General features: G+C 34.0%; 2 protein-coding genes across 4 annotated transcripts in view; one reads left to right on the top strand and one right to left on the bottom strand.

Annotated features, from left to right (window-relative positions):
* The window catches only part of csrnp1a (cysteine-serine-rich nuclear protein 1a), an 811,199-nt gene that overhangs the window by 14,024 nt on the left and 779,756 nt on the right, over window positions 1–17,419 (bottom strand). Inside the window, exon 1 of one of the 2 annotated variants that reach the window (XM_087240826.1) lies at window positions 139–238. The exons of the other annotated variant lie outside the window; for it this stretch is intronic. Coding sequence (XP_087096952.1) covers window positions 139–183 — 45 coding nt within the window. The 5' untranslated portion in view covers window positions 184–238. Of the gene's footprint in view, window positions 1–138; window positions 239–17,419 lie in introns of those variants that run through there. 2 annotated transcript variants of the gene reach the window in all.
* xirp1 (xin actin binding repeat containing 1) overlaps window positions 12,986–17,419 on the top strand; it is a 28,362-nt gene continuing 23,928 nt past the window's right edge. For both annotated transcript variants that reach the window (NM_001442548.1, NM_001442546.1), the window contains 1 exon segment: window positions 12,986–13,038. The gene's annotated coding sequence lies outside the window, so the exon portion shown is untranslated.

Here is a 17,419-nt window from a genome sequence, read left to right as displayed (position 1 = left end):
CAACAAACTATGTACAGCAACAATTCGTGGTCAAACAGCTGAACACTTGTACTACTGAGATCGCCTTTGGAAGCGTATGGTAAAAAATAACGCGCTGCGAGTGAGACCTACACCACAAGAACAAAAACAAACACTCACCCAGCAATTGTGTATCTGTATTTCATGAGTGGAAGAGACCACCATAGGACGCTTGAAAACTTAAGACTCTTTCTAGTCGTCGATGCACGTAGAGTACAGTGAGATCAGCTGTTGTTGAGTTGTGCTCGTCAGTGGAAAGCTCCCCCCACACCGCCTGACGTACACAGTAATATGAGGACAAAAACAGCAGTCATGACGCTCAGCGCGTGCACAAACTCACTGACGGTCACAGAACATTCACAGAGGAGCTGGCAAAACAAAACAAATTTGACAGTGACGAAAAACTGCACTGAATGACGCCAGACACTAGATGTACTGGATGTCCTTGTGTGGAATAGTGTGATACACTCATATGATTCATCCTATGATGCTGCTGCCACGACAAGATTTTGTGAGACATCAATTCTGCAATATGAAATTGTTTATGATGCCCACGTCTGCTTTATTTCCCCCAGTGAGCACTTTAAAGTTGAGGAAGGCCATTTTCATATTCTGTAGGTTTGTCTTTTTTATAAACAGCAGTGTGCAGAAGTCTGGAGTGGGTATTTGCACAATATTGAATTTTAATGATGAGTTTAGTTTACAATCATAGCAAGGAGGGGGGGGGGAAAGCACATGTAGTTCGGCAGTTTTTTCCACAAGAAATTATTGGCAAAAAGGCAAATCAAAGGATATAGGTTTTATTTTACTCAGCAAAAAGCTCACATCCCAAAAATAGGCTTTACACAGACTACAGTTCGTATCATTTATTAATATTTCATTATTTGTCTTGCACTTTATTAACTAAATATTTCAGTGTTGTCACAATTTAAACTATTAAAATGCAAAGCACACACAAAGGTTTCCTCCAAGCACAACTATGCAAGTCACAGAAAAATATCCATCAACATAGCACCATCTGAATAACAGTTATAGGTATACATTCCTACTGTTTGGGTCAGTTCGTACAATATCATAAAGATTTTTCTAATCAATGGTTCCCTGACGCCATATTATCTATAATATAATAAAGTATGGCATATGCGCGGTGGCGCAGTGGGTAACGATTTTGCCTCACAGCAAAAAGTACGCTGGTTCGAGCTTCAGCTAAGTCAGTAGGCATTTCTGTGTGGAGTTTGCATGTCCTCCCCGTGTTCGCGTGGGTTTCCTCCAGGAGCTCCAGTGTCCCCCGCAGTCCAAAGACATGCAGTATAGGTGAATTTCAGTAAGCTAAATTGTCCATAGTGTATAAGTGTGAATGAGAGTGTTTCCCAGTGATGGGTTGCAGCTGTAAGGGCATCCGTTGCATAAAACATTGGCTGGATATGCTAGCAGTTCATTCCACATATGAATGACATATGCAGACATAAAATATTTGTCGTCACATGTTTTACTGCAGCCACTTTTCAAGAACAACACATTATAAAGATTTATGATTAAACATGACAATTTAAAATTACATTTGAATTAGTATTTTTTACTGCACTGTGGTCTTAATAAATAGTAGTAATAATAATAATAATAATAATAATAATAATAATAATAATAATAATAATAATAATAATAATAATATTCTGGTCTTAATGTTAATAATATTGTGGCCCTAAATATAGTGTTTTATTATGTCATCAAATGAATCGTCCTTGAAATTTGCCTGACAAAATGATATTTGTTATACATTTGTTAACTATTAGTACACTAAATTACATCTTGGTGGGTGTCTTCTGTAAATTATATAGTTAAAACAAATCAGAGTCTTTTTGTTTTACTCAGATATATATATATATCAATTAGAATTATTAGCCCCTCTGAATTTTTTTCCCCCAATTTCTGTTCAACAGAGAAGATTTTTTTCTTATTCTTTTTTTCTTTTTTTAATTTTCTAAACACAATAGTTTTCATAACTCATTTCTAATAACTGATTTATTTATCTTTGCCATGATGACAGTAAATATTATTTTACTAGATATTTTTCAAGACACTTCTATACAGCTTAAAGTGACATTTAAAGGCTTAACTAGGTTAATTAGGTTAACTAGGCAGGTTAGAATAATTAGGCAAGTTATTGTACAATGATGGTTTGTTCTGTAGACTATCGGAAAAAATATAGCTTAAAGGGGCTAATAACTTTGTACGAAAAAGGGTGTTTAAATTTTTTGAAACTGCTTTTATTTTAGCCTAAATAAAACAAATAAGACTTTCTCCAGAAGAAAAAATATTATCAGACATTCTGTCAAAATTTCCTTGCTCTGTTAAGCATCTTTTGGGAAATATTTAAAAAAGAAAAAAAATCAAAGGAAGGCTAATAATTTTGACTTCAACCGTATCAATCAGCACATTCTAATGTATGGGGGGAAAAAATCTGTATCACTTTTATTGTTAAGATGCTTGAAAATACTTTGAACACAATTTGAAACATACTAATAAATGGATTTTTTTACAGAATGTAAACTTTTTTTTTTTCAAAACAAAAACAAATCCAACTTAAGCCACAAATCAAGACAACAGTCAACATATAAAATCTATTAACCAGTTTTAAATATATATATAACAACTTGCCTCAACCTAGAATTTATTTTTTAAATCCTCATATAAAACATACAGCAGCTTTAGTGAAAACACACATTTCTTTACTTTTGAAAACCTTACAGTCATTCAGATACATCTTTTGTGACATAGTGTCTTTTCTACATTCTACTTAATGCTTTCTCCAAGTGCATTTAATGGACCTCGTTCATTTTCTTTCTAATTAAGCCTCTTCCAGCTTGTGCTGGTGAAGAAAAGAAAAGCAGTGACAGGGGTCAGACAAAAGGCAGAGGAGAAAACATAACTGCGGCTCTAGCCTCTAAGCCAATCACTGAAGAAACACTGCCTGGAAACCAGAAACCTCTCCATGGCAATGACACTGAGAAACATCCATCACGGGAGACCAGCCGGGCATCATGAGGCAGATGGTAACATCTCTGTGCCTTTCTTCCACTCTCCTCCTCACACACACATACATACATACATACACAAACACACACTTAACACTGACTGTATCACCTCAATGATTTCCCATCTGCTTGGTAATGAAACCACATTTCACCTATCCTTCAGCACCTGTGGTGAGACAGACGTACAATAGAAGCACAGATAGACACTTAAAAAGCAGGTTAAAACATGTCAACAATACACTGGGGAATGAGCTTTCAAACATAAAACACCTCCATATGCTCAGGGGTTCAATATTTTGTGTGAAGTGTTTTGAGATTTAGCAAAAAACACTTTGAAGACATTGACCACGAATGAAGGCAGGTTTTGCACAGTGTATCTCACTTAATAATTAAATGCACAGACTAAAATTTGTAGTACGCGGAGTCTTATGATGAGATTTGGCAACAGAGGGGGAGTTCCAAGTGCAGCTTCTATTCAAAGAGAGTGGTCAGCGGGCAGGGGTCAAAACAAGTGCAAAACAGTATCATAAGAGGTAATCCAATAGTTAGACAAACACAAGGGCAGGCAGCAAACAATCATAGAGACAGTCCAAGAAACAAAAAGAAGAAACACTGGCAAAGTCCACAACGGAAATGCACAATACAATATCCCACCATGAAGATGAGTGAATGTGGTGCTTAAATCATGTGTATATTTTGTAATGGTGACCTGCATCTGTGTGAGAGAGTCCAGGTTGGTATTGTTGTCTAAATTATTAAGTTTAAATTATTAAATTATTATTATTACTAAGTTAATCAAAATTACTGTAAAAAAAAAAAAATCAGATATTGCATTTGAATTGTGGTTCACCAGAAGCATTAATACAACATTGAAGGGCACCAACATATGTGTCCACGTCTGTAAATCTCCTAGTCCCTGCTTGAATCAGTCTGAGGCAGACAGATAGGAAGCACAAGTGAGAAAGGGAAATGACACCGACATATCTAATAGCTCATAGTTGATCATTAGCAACCTTTTTGCAAATAATTTCTAGCATATTTATGAGTTGGTTCATCAACATTGGCTCCTGGTAAAGTGTATGTTGTTGTCCCCAAGATTACACATCTGAATGAAGGCTCTGGCAAATGTCACAGAGTTACTGTTACAACTAATGTTTAAGGAAAGCACATTTATTTCTATGATCAAAACTGACTGGAACTTTCTGTGAATGAAATGATTTTATTGCACACCTTCCAGCCAATCAGAATCAAGAATTTTAACAAACCATGGAATAACGATCCATAATGGCTATTTATTCAACCAAAAGGGCAGGGGTACTGTTCATTAAAACTATGCTTTAATTAGGCTGTTCAGTCGATTTCGTGTTAAACAGTCATTTATTCATATAATTGCATTTCACTTCAATCATACACTGTTAAAAAAAAATCTGGTTGCCTTCAATTTTTAAGCTGAATTAAAATTAACCTTATGAGTCCATTGAACTTATATTATGTTAAACTGACTGAAAACAGCTTGAGTAACTTATAAAATTAAGTTAGAACATGATTAACTTAGATTAATAAGTTACAATGTCCTAAAACATACTGTCATGACTGATCAAATACTTTTTTTACAGTGTAGCATCAACTAATTATATGCTCTATAATGCACTATGTATTTTTTAAATTGTTGTCAATTGACAGTATATTATACAACAGAAATACAATAGTATAGTTGATGCTCGATAAAATGCCATTTATTTTGCAATAATAGTTAGATGACTACAAACTATAAACTTGCAAACCAAAATCTAAAATTAAACCATGTAATATTGTACATTTTAATATGCAATTTATTTTGCAGTATTGGTCAGCTGACTGTACATTAAACTATAAAAACCATGTATTACTGAGCATCAAACAGTAATAGTAGAATTGACATCAGTCTCCACAATGAGGCTGACACCACCAACATCTGTCTGACTTCAAAAACTAACATTATGGCAGCAGACTTGCAATTACAGACACATGCACTAATAGAGATTAGTTTACTAATAGAGATTAGGTTAGGTTTACTCATTAAAAGCATTGCATGCAGCTTGCATGAGCAAGTCTGCAGCCAGAACAATGTCATGTTGATGTCACAATATGACATCATGCTGACATCAGAAGCTAATCACAAACCAATGTCAGGGGGACATCAAAAAGCAACAACAGGTGACATCTTTTTTTTATTATTATTATTATTATTATTGAACAGTAAATTATTACAGCATAATGAAACATTATGAACTATAGAAGGAAAATAGATAATGCCAGGGGGATAAAACTGTTTAAAAAATACAATAAGTTAAACAAGAAATAAACATAAAGTAAAGCTTAAAATAAAATACAATATTAAGAGTGTAAGTGATTTAAAATGAAGTACTGTTGTTACAGGGGAATTTTAAATAGGGCATGACAAGATAATGTTTTCCTAGCCTAGTGTTTCCTGAACGGTAAAGTGTTTCAAAGTATTGTTTCAATTTTTTTAAGAATACCTTAAAGGGGTGGTCCACTACGATATCATATTTTAAACTTTAGTTGATGTGTAATGTAGCTGTGTGAACATAAAGAACATCTTTGAATGTAAAAACTTCTAAGTTCAATGCAAAGGGAGACCTTGGTTTTTACAGAGTTAGCTTAGCCAAGCCTACAATGAACAAATTTTGGGGACTACAAAAAATACTTCCGCCCAATGTGAAATCACAAAGGTTCGTTTACTGCGCATACAAACTGCGCAGCTAAGTGCCGTGGCCAGAGGCGCTGTAAAGTTATAGCAGAGATGGAGCTAAAAATGCGTCCAAACAGTGCTGTTTCCACAGAGCTTCGTCTGTTTCTGTATTTGGGTTTCCAAAGGACACAACACAAAGACAGAAGTGCTTACAGTTCAATATTAATTATGTTCCAGAGAATTATAAAATAGATAGCAAATACATAGCTTTAGGTGTTTTTATTTGTTAAAATTGATCATGACATGCACAGTGTCTAGCGTTAACGTTATGCTGTAGCAATGATGTAAACAATGGCAAATGCTGCTTTGCAGGCAAACGATTTAGCTACAAATTCATATTTATCAGTCAAACTGCTATAAAAACACACAAACACACACACTCCACCAGCACGTTCATGTCTCTTATGTGTGTGCGCGACTTTGCATTGATTGTCTTCAGGCAGCATTTCCATGCGTTTCCCATTTCAGATAATGAAGTCGTAAAAGATATGTGGATAATTCATATTAATTACACCTGCATATTCCGGATAAATGTGAAAGCTGTCGTTTATCGCATAGAGTTAAAAAAAAAACAGCTTAGCTCACCTGACTTGTGGTAGCAGCAGAAAAATAAATAAAGGCTCACACAGGTCACATCCCACAACTTGTGCTTTATTCTTCTGTCACTATATATTACAGGAAATAACTTAATCCGAGCATCAGAGAAAAAAATAATAAACTCCCGTGCACATGTGCTTGTTACAAAAAGTTCACACATTCACTCACTCACTCACTCACATAGACGCACACACAATGGCAAACACTCTTAAAGGAGCCGCACCCCATTTTCACTCGTTACACATACTTGTCAGATTTTATTTTAGTGAGCAGGCAGGAGGTTGATTGAGGTTTACACAGGAGAAAAGCGCGGCTTTTTCATGGAGCCGTTCCGTGAATAGCAAGGGCGGTCCTTTCAGAGGAACTAGGAAATATATCAGTCGTTTTCCTGTTAGCTGAGTAGCTGTGTATAATCAAAGTGAGATATATGAAAAAATATCGTGATTTTCCTTCATGTGAAACATGAGCACACATTGCTTTGCATCTTATAAACATAACCAAGCCTTAAAATTACATTCTGGACCACCCCTTTAAAAAGTGATTTATTATTGGAGAATTTGCACTTATGGATGTGATATTTAGCAAGTAAAAGTAAAAGATTTATGAAGTAGAACGCTTTCTCTGAACTATTGTCTGTATCTATAAAGCCAAATAACACATTTTTCTAAAACAAAGAAAATTTTTAATATACAAACTCAATCACAAATTTGCAAAAGTTACTCCAAAATATTCTGGTGTAGGAACAGTACCAAAAAAAAAAAATGTACAGTTGTTTCATCTTGTAAATTGCTGAAAGCGCACATTGTGTCATTTTAAATCTTTTAAAAAAGCTACTCACTGAGTAGGATCTGTAAATGAATTTAAAGGACACTTCTCTGACTTTGTTCACAAAAAGGTAGGGTCACATGATCTGACATCAGAAAGCAATGTCTGTGTGACATCATAAATCAACATCAGATTGAAGTGATGTCAAAATGGCATCAGAAACTAACTTCAAGTTGTTGCCAAAAACCAACCTCAGTTTGACGTCAGAACCCAACATTTAATTTTATTATAGCCAGAATATATTTTTTATGAGATGTAGACTTACTTCAGTCACTTGCTTCTAAAAAAACTATAATTAATTTAATTTGTCATCATCATCATTGGAATCTTTTCACAACCATCTGTCACTAACTTATTTTTCTCCCATTTTTTTAAATTGTTAACAGATGCTGCTTTTTTTGTTGTTGTATTTTTTCAACACACAAGTGAATCTCTCACTGAGCCAATGGGCTGTTGTGTAATCTCAATAACCTAAATTCCCCCATATTCGTTCTCAGGTTGCTGCCACTAGCACTTGTGGCCCAGTTTCTGTCAAGAAGTGGCCTACATACGACAAACTTAACAAAGCTGTCCGCACAAAACACTCTGGCCTGATTTTTCACCCTCCACTGAATTCAGTCCAGCAAAGTCATGTCCCAACTCCGTTTTGGACTTGTTAACAAATAATTCAGCGTGTGTTTCTGAGTAGCACATTTCCATAGCTATTATTTGTTTATGACTTGAGGGGATGGAGAGTTAAAGAGCTCTAATCAAATGACTGATAAATACAGGTGGGATCGAGATGCAGGTTTTAATGCATGATAATGCATGCAAATCTAAGATGCAAAGTTGATGGCAGTGCCTTTGTGTTTGGACATTTCAACAGCAGCAATTTAACTTGTGCATGTCTGTCTATATGAATAGACAAGCTGAGCTCTTCAGGACTCTTTGTTTGCACTTTTCTGTGTGTTGCAATGACACACCAGGTGTGTCCGATTCACTCTGCAGCTCTACACGATACGAAAAGATTATGTAGAGCAAGCTGACATTGGATTGTGGTTGGTTGTTTTCTTTATAAAAAACCAAATAAGCCCAAAATAAAATAAAAAAAACAGGTGCATAAAAAACAGTTACTCTGTAATACCAAAATTGCTCTTTACTGGGGTGATCCTATAACTATAAAACTATAAAAATAAAAAAAACATAAAATAAATATATAAAATATATAAAGTGAATATAAAAAAAAAATTAAATTTTTAATTTTAGTTAAATATGGCCCAATTTCTGCGACATGGTGGCTCTGTGGTTAGCATGATCGCCTCACAGCAAGACTGCTGGTTCAGGCCTCGGCTGGGTCAGTTGGCATTTCTGTGTGGAGTTTGCATGTTCTTTCTATGTTAGCTTGAGTTTCCACCGGGGTGCTCTGGTTTCCCCCACAGTCATGTGGGGTGAATTGGGTAAGTTAATTCAGTAAGTTAAATTGGCCGTAGTGTATGTATGTGAATAAGCGTGTATGGGTGTTTTCCAGTACTGGGTTGCAGCTGGAAGGGCATCCGCTATGTAAAACATATGGTAGATAAGTTGGCGATTATTCTGCTTTGTCGACCCTTGATTAATAAAGGGACTAAGCTGAAAAGAAAATGAATGAATGAATGAATGATTAAATATGTCTCAATTTCATTTAATTAGAATTTTAATTTCAATAAACTTGACAAAGGAATGTACCAAAACTTCTAAAACTAATAGAAGACTGAAATAGAAAAATCAAAAATAATATAAATTAATTAAAACTAATAAAACACATTGGTATATAAGTGAAATGTAAATTTCACTGCACTGTAAACACATTTTTCTGCTTCAGGAATGTATTGTGCTAAACATTCTTTTGGGTTTCTTCTGTGTATAACTATAGCTGTCTATAAAAAGTTTGCAGTAGTGCTACAATCTGGTTTGCAAGTACAGTACACACTTCTCACTTCAGATCAGTTCACAGAGTTCTTTGTAGACACTTTGTACACTGACACTGTAAACAGATAAGACACAAAAAATAGTGTTTTAAGGTAAGTTTGCCTTTACCAACTAATAGGGAATTGGGCATGTTAAAACTGAAAGTCCATAATAAATACAATAAGACAAGACAGCTAGCTATAAAAAGACAAGACAGCTAGCTAGCTAGCAAGCTAGCTAGATAGATAGATAGATAGATAGATAGATAGATAGATAGATAGATAGATAGATAGATAGATAGATAGATAGATAGATAGATAGATAGATAGATAGATAGATAGATAGATAGATAGATAGATAGATAGATAGATAGATAGATAGATAGATAGATAGATAGATAGATAGATAGATAGATAGATAGATAGATAGATAGATACCTATTCAAGTGCTTTATTCGAGTTTTAATAATTAATTTACTGTACTGCAAGAGTCTTGAAAGCACCAAATATAGCACATATTGCCGTTAGCTGTTTCATATTATCTTCTCCCACATCAATGATGAATGCAGCACATAAAATCACTCATGCTGACGCGGCTTTGACGTCAGCATGGGAACAGTGAGCATCAGAAGAGAAAGGATGGCTAAAAATGGCTGAATGACCACTGTAGAGTCTACAAGTAAATGATTAAATGTAGATCAGAAATTGTAGAAATGAGTTTTTGAAAATAAAACAAATAAAAGATTTGATAGAAAGAGGATAGAAAGAGCCAAAATAGGCTAGATAAATGTGCACACAGAGAATGTTGCTATTTCTAAAGAATAAAAACACAATTTTTAATAGTTTTTTAGAGTATATAGTACATTTTGCTCAATGGTACTCTTTCATGCTTCGACAGTGATTAATGTCTGATTTCATTATTTACATGGCTGACAATGTTATTTAGACACAGACAGACGGACAGACAGACAGACAAACAGACAGACAGGCAGGCAAGCAGACAGACAGACAGACAGACAGACAGACAGACAGGCAGGCAGGCAGGCAGGCAGACAAACAGTATATCAATTTCCTTGTTACACAATATATTTTTAATTCAGTAATAAACTTTTGGTAATGACATCGCCATCTAGTGGAGAAATGAACGACACTGTATAAGTGTGCCTTGTTCTCTAAAATGTAAAAGATTTATTTTATTGGATGACAACAATTTTATATCTGTCACCGTTAAAGCATTAAACCCCATGCATTAATCTTCACTAAATCTCATAAAGCATTAGACTAAGGAGAATTGTGCCGTAATGTTTTGTTTTTGGATTTTAGGAGTCTCAAGATTATTATACCTCACATTAGGGTATATATACAAACAGTGCTAGATTGCACAGAATCTAGATTAAATGATTATATGTCTCTATGATTATCAGATTCCTAAAATGTTTATATCTATATTGTTTTCAAATGATCATAAACAGACTAATTTTCATGGATTACATGATTACAGATAAATATACTGTAGTGGCAGTAAATAATTTATAATTCTAAGTTTATGTGTACATTTTCATTTCTAAAAAAATTCAGTTGATCTTTTAATATTCACAATATACAAAGGTCAGGTAAATAAATTTGTGATCCATACCTCTGAAATAGAAGACAGAAACACTTCATACCATTAAATATACAGATTATTTATTTGTTTGTTTGTTTGGAACAACTCCAGTATACTTTGGAAGTGTTTTTATTCTAATGGGTTATATGCACAGCTATTTTTTTTTCAGTCAATGATGAACTTCCGATGAAAACTTTATGTGACTATTTTTATATTCATAAGGTTCCTTTTACAGCATCGATGTTGTAATGTAATTCAAATATAATCAGTTAAATAGACTTAAGCATCCTTCTGGTTGTTAAAGTGTAAAAAGAGACTAAAGACTGTTCAAACGCAGGCACCGTCATTAGCAGCAGGCTCATGCAGAAATATTGTTGAAAATACTGGGGTAAAATAAATTTCTATTTTAATATTTTAAAGACATGGCATGGAAAAATATAATTTAATGCAGTGCTTCTTGCTTGGTCTGATACCCACTTTTTATCATATCTCAGCCAGAAAGTGAAGATCGCTGTTTATTAAAGAAATCAAATGCGGATTTTGTATTGGATGTCAATTAACCGGAAGCCCTGGGGCAGGCTGACTGAGAATAAAAGTCTGTGTGCATATACTCTATTAAATGTTTTTATGTAATTTTTATGTAATTTTAATGTAATTATTAGATTTTAACTCATAACCCTCCGCTTGTTCATTCACCCCAGTTTATCTGATGTAACTTTATGATGTTGATCCAGAAAGGAAATAATTTATTTTATTTTTATAATAATTAAATTTAAATCATGTCATGAAAATTCACCTCAAAAGTAATCTAAAGTTAATCCAAAATAATCCAGATTTCACTGACTACAATTTCATTATGTCATTTGTAATCAGTAACTGACTTCAATTTGTAGGACATTCATTTATTCATTCATTCATTTACTCACTCACTCACCCATCCATTCATAGTAAATAAATACTATGAACAGTCAAAAATAAAATAATTTTTCCTCCTGTGTAATTGTGATTGTTCTTTTTGAATTATTTGCCAAGTGATGTTTAAAGCAAATAAGATTTAAACAATTTAAAGCAATTTAAAGCATTTTAGCATTTTTCTAGTAAAGGCTTTCTTCTCTGACTTAATGATTTTTTCAAGATTCTATGGTATTCAAAGGCTTAACTAAATTAATTAAGTTAACTTAGGTAAGATACTGTTGGCTAATTATGCAGTCAATCAACAACAGTGGTTTGTTCTGTAGCTGTACAAAAAGCATAATTTCTTAAGGGGATAATAATATTGACAATAGTGTTTTTAGCATTTTTATTTATTATTATTATTTATTAATTCATTCATTCATTTATTCATTCATTTTCTTTTCGGCTTAGTTCCTTCAATAATCTGGGGTTGCGCCACAGCGGAAAGAACCTCCAACTTATCAAGAATTAGTTTTTACGCAGCGGATGCACTTCCATGCAGCTGCAAGCCATCACTGGAAAACATCCATACACACTCATTCACTATGGACAATTTAGCTTACCCAATTCACCTATAGCAGCATGTCTTTGGACTGTGGGGGAAACCGGAGCACCCGGAGGAAACCCACGCCAACACAAGGAGAACATTCAAACTCCACTCAGAAATGAAAACTGACCAAGGCTTGACCCAACAACCTTCTACCCACTGTGTCACCGCGTCACCCCATTATTATTATTATTATTATTATTATTATTATTATTATTATTATTATTATTATTATTATTATTATTATTATTAGTATTATTATTATTATTACTACTACAGCCAAACTAAAAGAAATAAAACTTTCTCCAAAAGAAATATTGTGACAAATGTCCTTGCTCTTTTAAAGATCACAGGAGATAAATATTCACAAGAGTGCAATTTTTTTTGTCTTCAACTGTAAGTGTAATAATAATAACAACAACATTGCTTGCCAAACATTCCTCAAGTGTTTTATCTTGACTAAGTTAATTAAGAAACTTCAATATGAATAAATTGGAAGGGGAAAAGTTGTTATACAATAACCATTTGCTTTTTCCTGAATGCACTACTGAGCAGAACACATCAGTATCACTAGTATCATCACTATTGTAATTGTAATGATCACCACTTCCCTTTTTATGTTCAACTCTTGTCTTGATCTGAGTTTTCCGGACACCTGAGGTCAGGCTGTAAATGAGGGACTTTGCTCTGCGTGACAGGACTGTCCCGTGAGAGATGCTTTGCTTCACACTGCACAGCGGGACAGAAGGACATGAGGAGCACAAGACCCACAGCTTAAGGTAACTCTAGATAAAGAAGAATACAGGTGACAGATGGTCAGTTTGTTTTTATTAAGCAATAGCACACATGCATGCTAAGACTAAGGCTCAGATTTCACCTTCTGATGATTTAGTCTTACAAATTGAACTGCTTTTATCAGCGTTTATGTGTAGTGATTCTGATTGATATTCTCTGCTATTTCATGTTCGCTTTTATTCGGTATACATGTATGTAATTATTTTAAAGATCTCCACTTTTATTCACATATTATGTAAAAAGTGCACATTACAGCAAAGCTTTCAATGAGTAATGCAGCAAAGCTTATGAATGATAAACATTAACTGAGTCAGATGAGAGAAGGGCTGACAGGCAGGTGAATCACATGATCAGAGTCATTTAAACACTGGTTTACTAGTGCTGTGTTGGACTGGCTAAACTATTATTTTCAGGTTTATGTATGTAGTTTATATGACGCTGCAGAAAAGTGTATTCAAACGGTCTGTTTGTATTCTTCTTTTAAGGTTAGAAATAGAAATAAATAAGTCTAATTTTTTATGCACTTCTTCCAAGTATATTCTCAGGAATATGCTTTTAATTATACTGCATACTTTTTTTTAAAAAGTCAAGTTTACATACAGTGAGATTATTAAGGACAACAGAGTGAATGTTTTGGAGTGGCCATCACAAAGCCCTGAACCCAATCTTATAGAAAATTTGTGGGCAGAGTTGAAAAAGCTTGTGCAAGCAAGACAACAAATCTGACTCAGTTACTAAATTCTGCCAGGAGGAATGGGGAAAAATTCCTTCAAACTATTGTGAGAAGCTTGTGGAAGGATACCCAAAACATTTGACTAAAGTTATTCAGTTTAAAATCAAAGCTAGAAAAAGTACCAAGGAAATGTATGTAAACTTTTGACTGTCTTGAAATTAATAAAAAATTCTTTAAAAATAAAATTATTCTGACATTTAGCAGATGTAAATCATTTAGTTAATCCTTACAGACCTAAATTAGTAAACGTTTAGTATGATTTACCATCAGACATTTAAAAAAAATGGTTATGTTCCTTTTTTAGGGTGTGTGTACACTACTGGTTTCAACTGTACGTCTCACTGTAAAAAAAAAAAAAAATGCAGGGTTCCACATTGTTCTAATACAAATTAAGTTAACTTAACAAATTTAAGTAGATTGAACACAAACAAATAAGCTGTCTCCAAAAAAATCTCAAGAATTCTGTTAAAACAAGCAGCAGAATTAATTTTTGAGTATTGAGTTGTACTTTATAATGAATATATACTTATATAATATTAAAATATGTAGTTTTCTATTTTGTCTGAGTAGCCTTTACTGTTTTTTTTTAATGTTTAAAGTGCTTTTTCTAAGAGTCAGTTAGTATTTCTGTGTGGAGTTTGCATGTTCTCTCCATTTTGGTGTGTTTCCTCTGGGTGCTCCGGTATAGGTGAATGGGGTATATGCACACAGACTTTTCATTTCATTTCATTTCATTTCAGTCAGCCAGCCCCAGGGCTTCCGGTTAATTGTCATACCACACAAAATCGCCAAGTTTCTTTAAAAAACAGTGATCTTCACTGCCTGTCTGAGATACGATATAAAATGGGTATCAAACCACACCAAGCCTTGAAAATATGGAAATTAATTTTACCCCAGTATTTTCAATGGAATTTCTGTGCTAAATTGCTGCTAATGACAGCTGCATTCAAACAGTCTTTTGTATTTTTTTACGCTTGAACAACTAAATGAATGCTTAAGTCTATTTAACTGATTGTATTGTAATTACATTACATCGATGCTGTAAAAGGAACCTTATAAAATTAAAAATAGTCACATAAAGCTTTCAGCGGAAGTTCAACATTGACTGAAAAACACTAGCTGTGAATATAACCCATTGAATAAACTTAATTGGCAGTACTGTATGTGTGGTAACAATGAATGTTTCCTAGTAGTGGGTTGCAGCTGGAAGGGCATCCTCTGTGTAAAACATATGCTGGACAAATTAGTGCTTCCTTCTGTTGTGGTGATCCCTGATTAATAAAGAGACTAAGCTGAAGGAAAATGAATCTCTCTTCTAAACACAGCAACACATCCACCTCATACAATTAGCCAAAGAGTTGTTAGATAAAATTAAAATTCTGCTTTTTCAAAACGCTGGATACTTTTTTATACCATTCCTTATTTTCTCAAAACACAGCAAATCCAATTTAAAATTGAATGTATATATCAGAATCAGAAATCAATGTGAAATCCTGTCTATACACTAAGAATTGGTGTAATATTGCAAAAAAAAAAAAAAACAACAACAAATCAACTCTGCATATAGTGCAATATTAGATTTCACTTATACACAAACAGTCCTTCAGGTAAAGGACACAATAAAGTACAGGGATCTTCAGAACTTGGCCACATTTTCGCTGTTTTTGCACCTTATATTGAAAGAAACACTTCACACCTGACACACCCCTCACAGTCTTCAGTCTCAGTCTCTGCAGCCTCCAATGCATCCAGGGTGGACATTTGATCATGTGGTGAATGATTATAGACTTTCACCTATCAAAGCAAAAAAATAATAATAAAATAAAATTCTCGATGGGATTGAGAAGAGTTGGAAGACATTTCTCAATTGTTAATAATTAAACTACTGTAAGTCTTATCTGCTGATGTTACAGAAACAACATAAATGTAGTGTACGTTCATTGTGTTTAAAGTTTGAAACATCAGCTTTTCTGTTCTGCCAAGCTGTGTTTAATAAAGATAAGAAAGATCCATGATTTTAGTATGGGAAACGTTTGTGTGAAAAAGACATTTGAGAAATTTAAAAATTTTCATGCCAAATTTTGACTGAATAATATGTAAAAACATGATTTGTGTGAATTATGGGAGTTGTCCTGGAGAAATAATAAAGAGTTATAGGAGATGAGTGGCTGGAGATGAGTGTGAAATACAAGAGACTCCTGGGAAAAACAGATCGTATGGTGAAAACAACATTCATTCATTCATTTATTTTCTTGTCGGCTTAGTCCCTTTTATTAATCCGGGGTCGCCACAGCGGAATGAACTGCCAACTTATCCAGCAAGTTTCTTACACAGCGGATGCCCTTCCAGCCGCAACCCATCTCTGGGAAACATCCACACACATTTCACACACACACTCATACATTACGGACAATTTAGCCTACCCAATTCACCTGTACCACATGTCTTTGGACTGTGGAGGAAACCCACACGAAGGCAGGGAGAACATGCAAACTCCACACAGAAACACCAACTGAGCCGAGGTTCGAACCAGCGACCCAGCAACCTTCTTGCTGTGAGGCGACAGCACTACCTACTGCGCCACTGCCTCGGCGTGAAAACAACATGAGATGTGTTAATAGTATATGGTCACAGCATACAAATTTTGTGCTATCAGAGTTTAGAGTTTTGAAAATTGGACTATACTGTAAATTAGACCAAAGAATGTTAGCAACTGAAAAAAAAAACCTAAATACATTTTTTACACTGCCATCTTATAAACATGTTCAAGTAAGTTTAAGTCAAGTTCACTCTAAGGATCAATTCTATTTGACTGTTCCATGATCATGCTTGAAATGTTGAGATGATAGAGCTTTTAGAGCAAAAGTTTAGAGCACTTTCAAAGTTTATCTACTTTGGTTCCTTGTATGTTTGCATGTACAGTATTATGTGTTTTTATGTACAGCACTTTAGTACCCATTGTGGTTGGTTGAAAGTGCTCTAAAAATAAATTAGTCACACTTTACAATAAGGTTCATAAGTTGATGTTAATTAATGCATTTACTAACATGAACAAACAATGAACAATACATCTACTACTGTATTTGCTCATTTAAGTTAACTTTAGTTAATGAAAATACAGTTGTTCATTGTAAGTTCATGTTAACTCATGGTGCATTAACTAATGTTAACAAGCATGAACTTGGATGTTAATAATGCATAAGTAAATGTTCAATTATGATTAATAAATGCTGTGCATGTGTTGTTCATGATTAGTTCATGTTAGTAAATGCATTAACTAATAAACCTTACTGTAAAGTGTTACCAATAAATTGAGTTAAGTAGACAAAAGAATTGACAAGACATTAGACAGACAGGTAGACAAGCAATCAGACACAAAGATAGGAAATGCCCACCTGACGTGTGCGCTGGCTTTCAGTGCTGAGAATAGCAGGTTTGGAAAGCCTGCCCTGGCTCACTTTGGTCAAATTACTGATTAAACGAATTAAAATGAAATTAAAACACATCAGCACAATAAAAGATTTTTTAAGTAAAGAAAAAACAGTTTAAAGTAGACAACTGTTGTACTTATGGTTATAATAAGTGCAGATAAGAATAAGACAATATTCAAAACTAAATTCTATTTAACAGAA

The sequence above is a fragment of the Danio rerio genome, chromosome 2 (assembly GCF_052040795.2).
Source record: "Danio rerio strain M-AB ecotype USA chromosome 2, GRCz13ab, whole genome shotgun sequence".
Lineage (NCBI taxonomy): Eukaryota > Metazoa > Chordata > Actinopteri > Cypriniformes > Danionidae > Danio > Danio rerio.
This window is presented reverse-complemented; position numbering and strand designations above follow the sequence as displayed.